The 14,484-nt window shown below is 42.4% G+C and overlaps 1 protein-coding gene across 1 annotated transcript in view; it reads left to right on the top strand.

Moving 5' to 3' along the window:
- EIPR1 (EARP complex and GARP complex interacting protein 1) overlaps positions 1-14,484 on the top strand; it is a 73,884-nt gene that overhangs the window by 42,306 nt on the left and 17,094 nt on the right. Inside the window, exons 5-6 of the mRNA XM_087702752.1 lie at positions 3,735-3,834; positions 8,936-9,072. Of these exons, the coding sequence (XP_087558878.1) occupies positions 3,735-3,834; positions 8,936-9,072 (237 nt within the window). The remainder of the gene's footprint in view (positions 1-3,734; positions 3,835-8,935; positions 9,073-14,484) is intronic.

Raw genomic sequence — 14,484 nt, forward strand, 5'->3', positions numbered from 1 at the left:
GTGCTGGAAAAAGTTATAAAACTTTTTCCAAAGGGTTTGGACTCCTGTCAGGCGGATCAGGTACAAATGGAAGCAGTTCAGTACCGTTTTTATCCTCCCCAGGCATGGTAGGCCGACCAAGATCACATCAACAGCAAGGTGTGTAATACTTGGAGAATTCTCAAAGAACCCAGAGTAATATCTAAGGAACTAACATCTCTCTTGTATCGACAAATGTCAGTATTTGTGACACCAGGTGAAGGCTGAACAAAAATGGCATGCTTGTTAGGGTTTTGGAAAAAGAACATCGCTGTCTGTCGGTTTGCAAAAAAAACTACATGGATAAGCCAGAAGGTTATTCGAAGACTGTTTTATGGACAGATGAAATAGACGTTTTTTTGACTTGAATGAAAAGCGTTGTGTTTGGTGAAAGTCAGACCCTGCTTTCTAGAACGAGAATGTTATGCCATCTGTGGAAAGATGGTGGCGGGAGTATCATAGTTTGTGCCTGATTTGCTGCCTCTGGACTAGGATGTGTTGTCATTTTTGATGGAATTATGAATTCTGAATGGTACCAGCAAATTCTGCAGGAAAATATCAGGGCATTTATTCACGAACTGAAGCTCTAGAGCAGTGTTTTTCAACCTTAGTGACTTTAAGCCATAGCTGGCTGGGGGATTCTGGGAGTTGAAGTCCACAGGACTTAAAGTCACTAAGGTTGAGAAACACTGCTCTAGAGAAAGTGTGTTATGCAATACATCAGTGACCCAAAATAGACAAGTAATAGGACCAAAGAATGGTTGAAAGAGAAGAAAGTTAACATTTTGGAATGGCCAAAGTCTTAATCTTAATCCTGTAGAAATGTTGTGGAAGGACATGGACCAGACAGTTCCCGCAAGGAAGCTGCCCAACACGAGCTAAAATTCATCCAAACCGACATTCAGAACTGATCAACAATTATCAGAATCATTTAATCACAATTCTTGCTGCGGGAGGTGGGGTGGGATGGGGGCACACCAGTTACTGAAAGCAAAGCTACTTTTGCCAGACAAAATATTTAGCTTTGAATTGTTTTCCTCATTAAAAAAAATAAGTAACTCTTATAACTAATTTGTTTCATTGGGTTTGTCAAGATTGAACCGCTTTTGCTTCTTTCAAACTTTTAACGCTTTTCAACTTCCCACTGAACTAGAGGGAGGGAAGGGGGGAAATGGAAATAGAAATAGAGAGTACACGCAGAGATCCTGAGAGCTTGGAAGCCATCAAGGTCACCGCTGCAGGTGCTGAAGAAAAAGATGGACTGTTCCCATAACAAAGAAACATTTCATAATTGGACAATTATGTGTGGGGAGAAGGAGAAGTTATTGTTTAACTGGGCAAGCATTTGTGCAGGGAAACTAGGGCTGATTTTATTTCCTCAGTACCAACATGGTATATCCAGTAAAATTTTACTTTTGGGAATTCAATTCTCCCGAGAGTGTTTCCATGTTTTGGGTTTGCTAATTGGACTGTTGACAGGGTTCTTTTTAGCAATAGCCCTTAAGACTTATATGCCGCTTCACAGTGCTTCACAGCCCTCTAAGCAGTTTACGGAGTCAGCCTATTGCCCCCAACAATCTGGGTCCTCATTTTACCCACCTTGGAAGGATGGAAGGCTGTGTCAACTGTGAGCTGGTCAGGATCGAACTCCTGACAGTGGGCAGAGTTAGCAATAGCAATAGAACTTTGACTTATATACCGCTTCACACTGCTCTACAGCCCTCTCTTAAGCGGTTTACAGAGTCAGCCTCTTGCCCCCAACAATCTGGGTCCTCATTTTACCCACCTTGGAAGGATGGAAGGCTGAGTCAACCTTGAGCCGGTCAGGATCGAACTCCTGATGGCGGACAGAGTTTGCCTACCATACTGCATTCTACCAACTATGGCACCATGGCTCTTTATCTAGTTTTACAGTTTGTGTAACAGATCATGCGTTAGGTCATTGTTATGCAGAAATATTAAAACACTCAAAAGGCTTCACAATTTTTAAAGTATCTTTCCAAGTGAGCATTCTCTGAACTCTTGCCTTCCTTAGAATTAAGGATGACCCTTTAAAACAGATGTTTTGTTTACTTCCATCAGGAAGCATCTACTGAGGCCTTGGGGCCACTTATAAGGTCTCAGAAACCTTGAAGATGTCTCCCATCGCTCCTTCAAGACTTTCGTTAAATTGGAATGCAATGCAAATTAAATCCAATTTAGTTTTTAAGTTTGCTCCATCTAAATCCAATTAAATCAAAGCAAGTCTTTATTACGGTCATAGACCAGCACAGCTCCATCTATCTTTTCACTTATAATCCCCCAGCCTACCATTCAAATACGACTTTTTGCCTAGAAGAACATCCAGAAAAATCTGATCTAAATAGGCTGGGATTGCTTCTCCTTCCTGTTTAACATATTTTCCTAATTTGGGTATTTGCTTACCTCACAGAGTGTTTTTCAAGAGGCGCCAGTGTAAGAATTTTGAGTACAAATCAGAACTGTGATAATCCAGTGTCTAACAATGGTCTCTCGACTGAACACTAGATACTATTAATGAATATGGCTATGAATTTTATCCCAATGAGACCTAAACAATGGACCTCTATCACAGTGTTTCTCAACCTTGGCAACTTGAAGATGTCTGGACTTCAACTCCCAGAATTCCCCAGCCAGCATTTGCTGGCTGGGGAATTCTGGGAGTTGAAGTCCAGACATCTTCAAGTTGCCAAGGTTGAGAAACACTGCTCTATCATCAAGAGCTTTTCTCATTCTCACCACTTGTGTAAGGACCTCTCCATTAAATAATTAGGAAAAAAAGACCACGAGACTCCATGTGTAGAAATCAAGTGTACTTTTTCTAATTATAAATGATTAAAGGCATAGCGTAGCGAAGTCTGATTATTTAGGTGCGAAAGCGATGGATATATAGAATAGCCCATTCCCCACCCCTTGGCATCCCAGTTACAGTCCAATCATAATTCTCTCAAGTGTCAGGTGTGAGATAACTTCAAAAGGCATCACGAAGATGGAATGTCGGTGCCGTTAGTCCTGGCGGTAATCTCCCACGCATGCGTAGTCCGATAGGCAGCTGAACTCCAGAATCTTCCTCCAGCACAATGAGTAACCCCTCCCAAATACCATGCCCACCCTCCCCGTTTCACGGCAGCCCATGCAACAGCAAAGCAGAGGCTGACAACTTGATGATTTGACACAGAGGGAAATCAATGTCATTCAGTAGTTCAAGTCTTAACTTAGTAGGAGATATTAGATATAATTATATTATTAGATATAATAGAAGATATTAAAAATAAACTTTCAAATGACCACCTTTTTTTTTTGGCAAAGCCACAATGGTTAGTCCTCTTTTTGTACTGAGTGAATTTAGGCTGCCCCATATCTATTACATAAAGTTATTGCTATGACATTAAAATGGAGTGAGGTGGAGAATCGTATAAGTTACTACCTTTAGTTATGTGGAACGTAAGTGTAATTTAAAGGTGTTCGTTTCAGGTTCAACTTGGCGATAGCATAAATAAATAAATATTTTTTAAAAGAACCTTCTCAACTTCATTTTGCTAACTTAAAATGTGACTGCATGTGCACGTTCTTGCTGTAGAGAATCATAACAAAAGAAGAGGGTTACCTATTGTCTTCTTAAATTAAAGGGGTTCCGGAAGTAACGTGGGGATATTTTGAACTTCTCTGAGTTACATTGCTGCATTTTGTGCCTATAGGGTTGCATGGGAACCAATGGGAGATGGGAAAAAGCTGATTTCGCTGGCTGATAATCACCTCCTTCTATGGGATTTGCAAGAAAGTTCAACCAAGGCTGTGGTAAGGAGTGTGTCCCAATATTTGACGTATTTGCCTACCTGAATATGTTTGCTATTGAAATAGATTGCTAACATTTTTAGACATTATAAGCATTGCCGTGTGTTAGTTCAGGTCCATCAGAAGAGTGATAAATCGTGACCCGTCAAAACCGCGGTCCACAAAAGCGCGATCGACGAAAGCGCGCATTTGACGTCATCACACCGCGACGAAAAAAATTAAAAATTGAAATAACAATAAAATTAAAGCAAGCCGATTCACATAAAGGTAAGGGTTAGGTTAAGGGTTAGGGTTAGGTTTAGAGCGTTAGGGTTACGTTTAGCATTATGTTAAAGGTTAGCGTTAGGTTTAGCGTTAGGTTAAGGGTTAGGTTTAGGGTTAGATTTAGGCTTAGGTTAAGGGTTAGGTTTAGGGTTAGGTTTAGGGTTAGGTTTGGGGGGTTAGGGTAAGGTTTTCGCTTTATTTTTACATTTTTCGATCACAGCGCGATGTTTTCATTGCCTACCTGAATATGTTTGCTATTGAAATAGATTGCTAGCTTTTTTAGACATTATAAGCATTGCCGTGTGTTAGTTCAGGTCTATCAGAAGAGTGATAAATCGTGACCCGTCAAAACCGCGGTCCACAAAAGCGCGATCGACGAATGTTTTCATCGCACTGTGATGACGTCAAATCTGCGCTTTCGTCGACCGCGATTTTGTCGTCCGCGGTTTTGTGGTGGAACCGTGATAAATAGCTTCAAGAATTTTGAGAATCTGTTTTTATTGTTGAAAAACTGCATCTTGTTCCTGACAGCTGTGGAACCTTCATAGATGCAAAGATTTTCCTTGTGAGTGGAAACCTTCTACCCTGCGTGTTGGTCATCCTGGGTCTTTTCTACTGGTTGCCAGTATTACAAGAGCTTCTTCCATCAATTACTCCCTCTCTCCCTTGCCAACTGTTGGCCGATTCCCCTTCTAGAGTAAAATCTGCTTGCATGCAGCGATCAACATTCTTGTCTGATTGAAGTGTCAGGATGTTACAGACATGCTTCCCCTCCATCCCTCGGGCTCCTCCGCCTCGCCTTGGCTTAAGGTTCTTTGAATGTTAATTAGGCCTTTGCTGTCCCGAGCAGGTTCTTTTGCTCATAATCTCAAAGTTGCCATATTTCTCCTTAATTCCAATCTGTATCAAATACCAGTGTTACCTTTGGGATGTTCTCCAGCCTGTCATAACTCATAGCGCTTAATGGAAAAAGAATTTTTTGCTGAACCACAAGCTCTTCGGCTTTGGCGTGCACTCCGCTTGGATTCAGTAACAGAAATTGATCACTGGCACATTGCTTTCATTAGCTGTGCAGCTCCTCCAAATTAAAAGATTCAAATTAACTCGTTGTTCACTTCATTTTCAGTTGCCTGGACAATTTCTCCGTAAGTGAAAGCTCTCTGTGTGTTATGCATTAAATGGGGGGGGGGGGGAAAGAAAGGGAAAAAAAAAGAATTGCTCCATCTTTGGGGCCCTGGAACGCTGACTTCTGTGCTTAACTGATTATGCAAATTAAGATTATTTCCATACATTCGGCCGTTGTGCATAATTGATGGTTTGCTAATTATGAAGATGGATAATAAAGCCTGTAGATGTGCTTTCTATGTTTTGAGATTCCGTCATGCTCCTCCTATCCCCAGGTATGAAGCATCACCCAAAGGTTGTTCATTGACACAGACACAAACATTTTTAAAGGAAATTACAAAACTGTGGCCGATATGGAATAATAATTTGGATCCTAACATCCATGACCAAGATCCCCTCACACAATGAACTTTTATCTTTCCACCGTGTTTCGTCACAAATCTTTCATGGAGGTTAAGAATTCTTTATAGCAATTTGGGCTTTGCAGCAACAAGGAATGATGAAATGAGCAAAAGTGAAGAGGAAGAGCAAATCATTGAAACTTATATTTCTTTCCTTGGGTGAAATAAAGAGATTCCTGATTCTATCCAGCAGTGTTCAGTCCAACACCAAATTTGGGGGTTTCAGTGGAATGTCACTGTTCTTTATACATGTCGGGCATTACAAGAGCCGAGGTGGCGCAGTGGTTAGGGTGCAGTACTGCAGGCCACTTCAGCTGACTGCTATCTGCAGTTCAGTGGTTCAAATCTCACCGGCTCAGGGTTGACTCAGCCTTCCATCCTTCCGAGGTGGGTGAAATGAGGACCCAGATTGTTGTTGGGGGAGATATGCTGACTCTGTAAACCGCTTAGAGAGGGCTGAAAGCCCTATGAAGCGGTATATAAGTCTAACTGCTATTGCTATTGCTACAACCTGAATATTTAAACTTCAGTCACCTCAGGATTTTGATTTTCAAAATGCGTGGATTGAATTTTGAATTGAATTTTTGCTTCATAGTATATGTAAGGTGTTAGGATCCACTGAGCAGTATTGTACCAGATCAACTTTTGTTCCGTACTATCATAGATTTTTGTGTCTTGCAGAAGCTGGAGAACATCTTCCCTTCCTAAAGCTCTCATGTTAGGCTCATACTTCCGTCTTCTTTCCTTATGGGTATAAAATCCAACGTAGGTTTGAATATTTATATAGCGATACAGATGGGGAGATAGAAGAGCGCAGAGATTAGGAAATAGTTTTTATTTAAGGTGCCCCAGTATTATTTCTGAGGGCATTATGGTTTGTGGTTAATGAACTATTTGGGCTTCCTTATTAACATTCATTCGTGCATTCCATCCCTTACAAAAATGTTAAGAGCTCCTTATTTCCATAACTTCCTTGATTCATTACAGCCATAATGTTTTTCCCATACTCCCACTTTAAGGGCATTTCTAGGTAGCTCTCTTGTCCCTAAACTTCTCTTTTTATTTTGTTTTTGCTTCTTGCCTTAAAATAACATAGCATTTTTTTTTTTTGAAAAAAAGGCTAGCTTTTAAAAATAAACTATTGTTTATTTTTAGGATGGTAACTTTGCCTATGTTATGGTAGGCAACAATAAAATATCGAGTCCAAAGTACTTCAAACAGTGTTTGCTATGTTCAAGTGTGATAATCCTAAACTATCAGCTGTGGTCATGGTCCCATGATTAAAATTCAGACACTGGGCAACTGACCCATATTTATGACGGTTGCAGAGTTCTGGGGTTGATACTTTCTGGCAAGCAAAGTCAACGGGGAACCAGATTCACGTAACTGTGTAACTAGCTAATTTCACAGCTGCAGTGATTAACTTAACAGAAAAGTTGTAAAATAATGCAAAACTCGTTTAACAAATTTTTCATTTAGCAACAGAAATTCCGGACTCAATTGTGGTCGTAAGTCGAGGAGTACCTGTACTGGATTCAACAATACAAAGTGAAGGTCTATACAGACAAGTGTTTCTCAACCTTGGCAACTTGAAGATGTCTGGACTTCAAGTCCCAGAATTCCCCAGCCAGCGAATGCTGGCTGGGGAATTCTGGGACTTGAAGTCCAGACATCTTCAAGTTGCCAAGGTTGAGAAACACTGATCTAGACCTTCAATGCATTCTGTGTATGCCCATATACTTGCATGCACATTATTCGGAATAATACTATGAAACGGTGTTGAGTAGAAATGGAAAATATTATTCAATGTTAAGAAGTAAATTTAGTGGTAATTAGCACTGTGGCTTAGATTGCAAATGTTTCAAACATTTTAAATGCTGCAAAATCATATATAAGCCAACTTTTGTAGGGGTGTACAAGAACCTGGAAGGCCGAATGCCCAGGCAAATCTGTTGGAAGATACAAATATACAGATTTATAATTCCATCTTCTCCTATTCTGTAAAAGGATACTTGTGGTTTAGGTGCTAGTAAGCGTTAAGACAAAAAGTAATCCAATAATCGAGCTCACAGTGCCTGGCTCCATTGTAGATAATTGTTTCTACCTTCAACATTTTGTCTAATGAATATAATGAGCTAATTATATTTCATAATTCAGGCTTATCATTGGCATTAAAAAATGCTGTGTTAAGGAAGTAGTTTGAGCTACGAATTGGGCATGTGTAATCTCTCACTTTGGAGAGAGAAAACACCAAGAAGGACTGGAAAGTTTTGTACAGAAGCTTTCTGACCCCACAAAGCAGATTCTGCTAAAAAATAATTTAGGGACATCTACTTTCCTCTCTGCCCACTGATGGAATCCCAAATCTGATTCCCACAGTCTAAATAGGTTCTCCACTGAGAAGGGAAATAGATTAGTCCACATCTAATATTTGAATGATTGAGATTAAAAACAACAACAACAATATAATCAATTGTTTGAGACCAAAGTTGTTGTGTTTAAAGCATAATTGTCAGAGCTTTTTCACTTCTTAGTCCTACAGCACTTAACAAAAAGAATAAAGAAAGAAAGAAAAATAAAACAGTATTTCTAGATAGTCCTTTAGAGCTGTGGTTCCCAAACTTGGCAACTTTAAGACTTGTGGATTTCAACTCCCAGAATTCTCCAGCCGGCTCTGAGGAAGGAGGGAAGGAAGGAAGGAAGGAAGGAAGGAAGGAAGGAAGGAAGGAAGGAAGGAAGGAAGGAAGGAGGTAGTCAAATGGGGAGGGAGGGAGGAATAAGGGAGAGATAGAAGGATAGCTGGAAAAAGAATGGGTGGAGAGAAGATGGATGGATGGATGGATGGATGGATGGAAGGAAGGAGGCAGTCAAATGGGGGGCTGGCTGGAGAATTCTGGGAGTTGAAGTCCACAAGTCTTAAAGTTGTCAAGTTTGGGAACCACTGCTTTAGAGCAGTGTTTCTCAACCTTGCCAACTTGAAGATGTCTGGACTTCAACTCCCAGAATTCCCCAGCCAGCATTCGCTGGCTGGGGAATTCTGGGAGTTGAAGTCCAGACATCTTCAAGTTGACAAGGTTGAGAAACACTGCTTTAGAGTATGCATACAGTTGTACCGAATAGGCGAACACACGGCCTGCGTGACATTAGTGAGGAATGTTAGACTGGAACTGTCATCCAACCTAAAAATAATCCCGTGATTTTGAGATTCACGTTGCTCTGCTTGTTTATTACCTCTTAAGTTGCCGTTGCTGTTATTGCTCAGATTAACCTTGTATTAGAGATGCTGATTTGGGTTGTTTTTTTCCGATGCACAGTTGTCAAATTCAGTGACCTTGGAAGGAAAAGGACAGCTGAGGTTCACGTCGGGGAAATGGAGTCCTCACCACAACTGTAGCCAGATTGCCACAGCCAACGACACAGCCATTCGAGGATGGGATATCCGCACTATGAAGTAAGAACCGTGGTTTTCTTTGTGTCCTTGCAACAAAACACCAGTCGGTTACCCTGATATTTTTTTGGCTGGATCCTTCGGTTTCCATTTTTATAAAAATATGGGCAGCAATAATGGTTACTGTAGTAGCTGTTCCCGTGGCACGACAAAACCGCGGTCCACTAAAGCGCGCCCGATTAAAGTGCGTACCTGACATCATCAGCAGCGCGACAAGTACGACCGCGGAGAAAAAAGGGCGGTTTAAAAAGCGCTTTTAAAGCAAGCCGATTCACGTAAAGGTAAGGGTTAGGTTTAGGGTTAGGGTTAGGGTTAGGTTAAGGGTTAGCGTTAGGTTAAGGGTTAAGTTTAGGGTTAGGTTTGGGGCGGTTAGGGTAAGGTTTTCGCGTTAATTTTAACTTTACCGCTCACAGCGTGATGTTTTCGTCGCGCTGTGATGACGTCAGGTACGCGCTTTCGTCAAGCACGCTTTAGTCTACCGCGGTTTTGTGGTGGAACCGCTGTTCCAGCTTGAAGGCTTGGCATGTAATAGCTAACCTATCACATTTTCACCTGCCATTGCTTTTTTTAATAACTAACCTGTCGTATGTTCCCCTTATCCTTACATCTAATGAGATGCACCCCTTCCTCTCTGGCGGAAGTAAATAAATAAATCTCCCATGAGATAAAATGAAATAGATTACCCTGAGCGAGTATTGTATAAAATTTGAAGTCAGCTGATAACGGTTCAGAACAGACCAACACAGCCTTTACCTCTTGGATCTGGATTTAAACATTGGCTGATTCTGATGCCCTGTTTCCTTTTTAAAAGTTCTTCTCTTCCCCCCCCCTTTTTTTTAAATAAAGGAACCCCCCCCCCTTTCCGTTTCCTATTTGATTTTGATGGTGTAAGATAACACACCAGGCATTTCCATTCCGTTAACAGCCAGCATCTTGGTACACATTTTATTTAAGGTTGGGGTTGCAACATATCACAATTTTGAATGCTAGCAAAGCTAATACTTCAGTATAAGAAAAATATAGTGCTGCTTTCCTGGTCGAGTTGTGATTTTGATAAGCAGAGGAGTGATGTTGTGCACATCTGTTGCCATGACAACAGAAGCCTGCGCCAGCTTTTTTTAAGATACAGCTTATCCCCTTAGCACACAGTAATTTATCACTAGCCTTGGAAGACGGATGTCTTGTAATAACTTCCCCTGCCTTAAAGGGGGAGATGCCTTTAAATTCAGTTTTATGTCTCCTGCATGCTCATGGGGAGGATTTCCATTGTTCCCAATTATGCTTCTTGATAGAACCCGCCCCCCCCTTTCACACACACATCAGTTCAATTAGAAAATGCTAAAAACGCCTGTTCAAAGTGCTTTGTGTTTTTCAGTCCCTCTCCCTTTTTGTTTTCTGCAAGAGCGTGCATAGCACATAGCACATGTGCGTTTGGTGGGCCCTTATTAAACAAAATGGTTAGCCAGTCCGTGACATCTTCTTATCGTGCGTATTCTCCCCCCACCCCCCCACCCACTCTGGCTCTGCTGGCAGCCTCTTTAGCAATCAACTAGACTTCCTTTCACCTCTCCTTGTCTTGGGCCACAAGATCTCGAAGAGAGCTTGTGCGAGAGACGGTTTTCCTAGACTCCCAATTCTCCCGTGCTCCAGTGACTCGGAAACAGGCCTTTCCGCCACGATTTCCCCATCTCCCCCGGAAGATTAATTCTGTTTTGCTCTCCAGATAAAGACGGCTCCGTGCTCCCAAGCTTTTGTTATTCATGTGTTTATTCGTACTGCTTTGCAGTCCTTCATTCAAGCAAACTTAAATGGCTTGCAAAAGCTACATGCCAAATAATATATGTGAAACGAGGACTAAAGGACCATATATCTGTGGGTGTGGATACATACCGACACGTGCCCACGCAGAGTTGTGGAAATGTATTAAAAGATATTTAACAACAACAGTAACGGCAATAAAACCCTCACACACGTTAGCTCAATGTTAATTGGCCTCCTCAATTCCTAGATGCTGATTTAGCAAGCTTTCTAAATTTTAAAAACAAAGATGTTGACTTTTTTGGGGAGTGGGGGGGAGAAATACTCTGGCAGTCTGCCTGGCTGCCACCGGATGCCTTTCTGTCTGTCTGCTTGTCCATCCATCCATCCCTCTGTCTCTCTATCATCTATCTCTACCTACCTACCTACCTACCACTTCAGTCAAGGTGATTCCACCAGTATATAAAATAATAATATCATGAAGAGCCAAGGTGGCGCAGTGGTTAAATGCAGCACTGCAGGCTACTGCTAGATCAGCAGTTCAGCGGTTCAAATCTCACCGGCTCAGGGTTGACTCAGCCTTCCATCCTTCCGAGGTGGGTAAAATGAGGACCCAGATTGTTGGGGGCAATATGCTGACTCTCTGTAAACCGCTTAGAGAGGCCTGAAAGGCCTATGAAGCGGTATATAAGTCTACTGCTATTGCTATTGCTATTGAATAATAAAATTAATAACATACAGTGCCTGTTGCTGCAGGGGAGAATGTCCTCCAGAACAACTCCTGAAGTACTGGAATTCTGTGACAATATCAGGTTATTCCCATAACCATCTAAATTTGCAGGCCAGCCTTCAAATTTACACATACATAGAATAAGTTAGAGCAGTGTTTCTCAACCTTGGCAACTTGAAGACGTCTGGACTTCAACTCCCAGAATTCCCCAGCCAGCGAATGCTGGCTGGGGAATTCTGGGAGTTGAAGTCCAGACGTCTTCAAGTTGCCAAGGTTGAGAAACACTGAGTTAGAGTAGGCTAATTTTCCAACCCAAATAATGTAGTGTATGTATTTTTAGATTATCTTTTGGTGATATTTTAGCCTTCACTGCTTTTAATTGGTTTCTGTTGTTAATTGCTTGGGTTTAAAAAATTAATTCATTTTATTGTGGTATGCTTGATTAGATTTGCACGTTGTTAGAATCCTAAAATCATAGAGCTGGAACTCGACAGAATTCACTCCTTCTCAGTGCAAGAATCCAATTAAAATCAGATGGTTAACTAGCCTCTGCTCAATGTAAAGAAGCCCACCTCCTCTTTGACTAACTGCTTCCCATGTTGAGCTGTCCTTGCCGTTAGGAAGTTTTTTTTTCTAACATTCATGGAAATCAGCGTTACTGTACATTAAATAAGTAATTCCATGTTTTGCATCCTGAAATTAAAAATAATACTTTTTCTGCCTTTCAAGTATTTGAAGAACGCTATTGCATTCCTTCCCTTCTCAAGGCGATTGTAGCCCTGAGAATTCATACCGATAATGTGACTGAGGTTAGTCCTGAATATATATATATATATATTATTTTATTTATATGCCGCCCTTTTCCCCCAAAGGGGACTCAGGGCGGCTCACAACTCAACCAGGGAAGGGGGATACAAACAAAAAATTAAATGACACAAAACAATATATAATTTAAAACACACAACAGTCATACCATTCGAGACGGGGGCAACAATTCTTTAGCCCCAGGCCTGTCCGAACAGCCAGGTTTTAAGGGCTTTGCGGAAGGCCTGGAGGGTGGTGAAGGTCCGAATCTCCACGGGGAGTTCGTTCCAGAGGGTTGGAGCAGCCACAGAGAAGGCTCTCCTCCGGGTGGTAGACAATCGGCATTGGCCGGCAGATGGGATTCGGAGGAGGCCTAATCTGTGGGATCTAATCGGTCTAGTGGAGTTAATTGACAGCAGGCGGTCTCTCAAGTACCCAGGTCCAATACCATGAAGGGCTTTATAAGTGATGATATAAAGCAGAGGTGGATTGCTGCTGGTTCGGCCCAGATCGGGCGAACAGGTAATGGTGGCGGGAGGCTCTGCCCATCCGCCCGGGCACTTCTATGCATGCGCAGAAGCATCATGCGGGAGCGCGCCCGAACCATTAGTAAAAAAAATTGGCAACCCACCTGTTCTGACCCCCCTTTCTCCGTCCAGGAATGAAAGCCTAAAGCCACGTAACTCAAAAGGTTTCTTTTAATCAGTCCAAGCTCTTGCTGGCTGCAAGCCCAAAATAAACAAAGATTATAGCTCTGGCAGAAGTCCTATAACTCATAACAAAATGCAAACCCGGCTTCTCTTATCTCAAAACCACTTATCCAAGTTGGCTTCTCTCGGGTTGTGAACGCGAACAAGAACCATCACTCAAACAGGAACGGAACGTTGACTTCTGCAACCAGGGCGTGGCGCCAGCAGTCTCTTTATACTCAGGCGAGGATCCCAATGAGCAACAGCTGCTTGCAATCATCTCCTGTATTTCCTCCTTTGTCCTTTACGCTGAGTAGACCTAAGTCTGCATGCATCCTGATACAACTCCCAAATGTTTTCCTGAACATTCCCTTTGATCCAATGCTCTGCCGCCACCTGGTGGCCAACCAGTCTCTCCTCGCCCTGCTCGGAGTCGACACCCTGTCCAGGGTCCTCCACCACCTCCAAGGCCGACTCATCAGCCCCCTTGCTGTCGGAGTCTGGTGGCAGCTCTAACGGCTCCTGCCGGGCCATAAAACCCACCTGTCAGCTGCGACTTCATTTAATAATCAGGAAAGAAACCACTCAACTCCATTTGTTTGAAATCAAGTGTACTTTTACTAATTATAAACAAACAGTAGCAAAGCTAAGCTGAATCTGGTTAATTAGGCGCGAAAGCAAAGAATATCATGTATAATTCAATCCCCTCCCCTTGGGAACCCAGTCCATAGTCCAATTATAATGCACCCAACTGTCAGGTGGGAGATATCTTCAAAAGGCATCACCAGGGTGGAATGCCGGACAGTTAACCTTGGCGGGAAACTCCCCTCCTCCACATGCGCAGTAGGATGGTCAAGTCAGCGTCTAGAATCTTCCTCCAGCACATCATGATTCCCCTCCCAAATACCATGCCCCCCCTCCCCGTTACAATGGCAGCCGAAGCAGCAGCAAAGCAGAGGCTGACACCACCACTGATATAAAGGAACATGATTGAATTGTAATTCCTGATCTGCATAGCGTGTCAAAGTAGGGAGCAACCTTATCTCTGTAGGGATGATGTTCTACAGGGAAGGAACCACCATGGAAAGACTCTTTGTCTTAGTCCTGCCAGATGGAGGGGACCCATCTGCATCCCTGTTCTGATGGGTTGGGAAAAGATGGCCCTTGAAATGACCTGGCCCAAAGCCATGTAGGGCTTTGAGGTGACAACCTCCCCTTTGAATTGGACCTGCAGGAGAGATGACACATATGCATATCTAGGCCTGTACAAAACCACGTGGTGCCGCTGCATTTTGAACCAATTGATTCCAGTTATTTTTCAAGGGCAACACCACATAGAGAGCTTTGCAGAGGGCAAAATGGGAGGTGACTAAGACATGGGGGATTGTGAGCAGGAATTGTTGGTCCAGGAAAGGACATAACTGTCACACAACC

The sequence above is a fragment of the Thamnophis sirtalis genome, unplaced genomic scaffold (assembly GCF_051295495.1).
Source record: "Thamnophis sirtalis isolate CommonGarterSnake01/CBP01778 unplaced genomic scaffold, rThaSir2_p1.2 scaffold_16, whole genome shotgun sequence".
In the NCBI taxonomy this organism is placed as follows: Eukaryota; Metazoa; Chordata; class Lepidosauria; order Squamata; family Natricidae; genus Thamnophis; species Thamnophis sirtalis.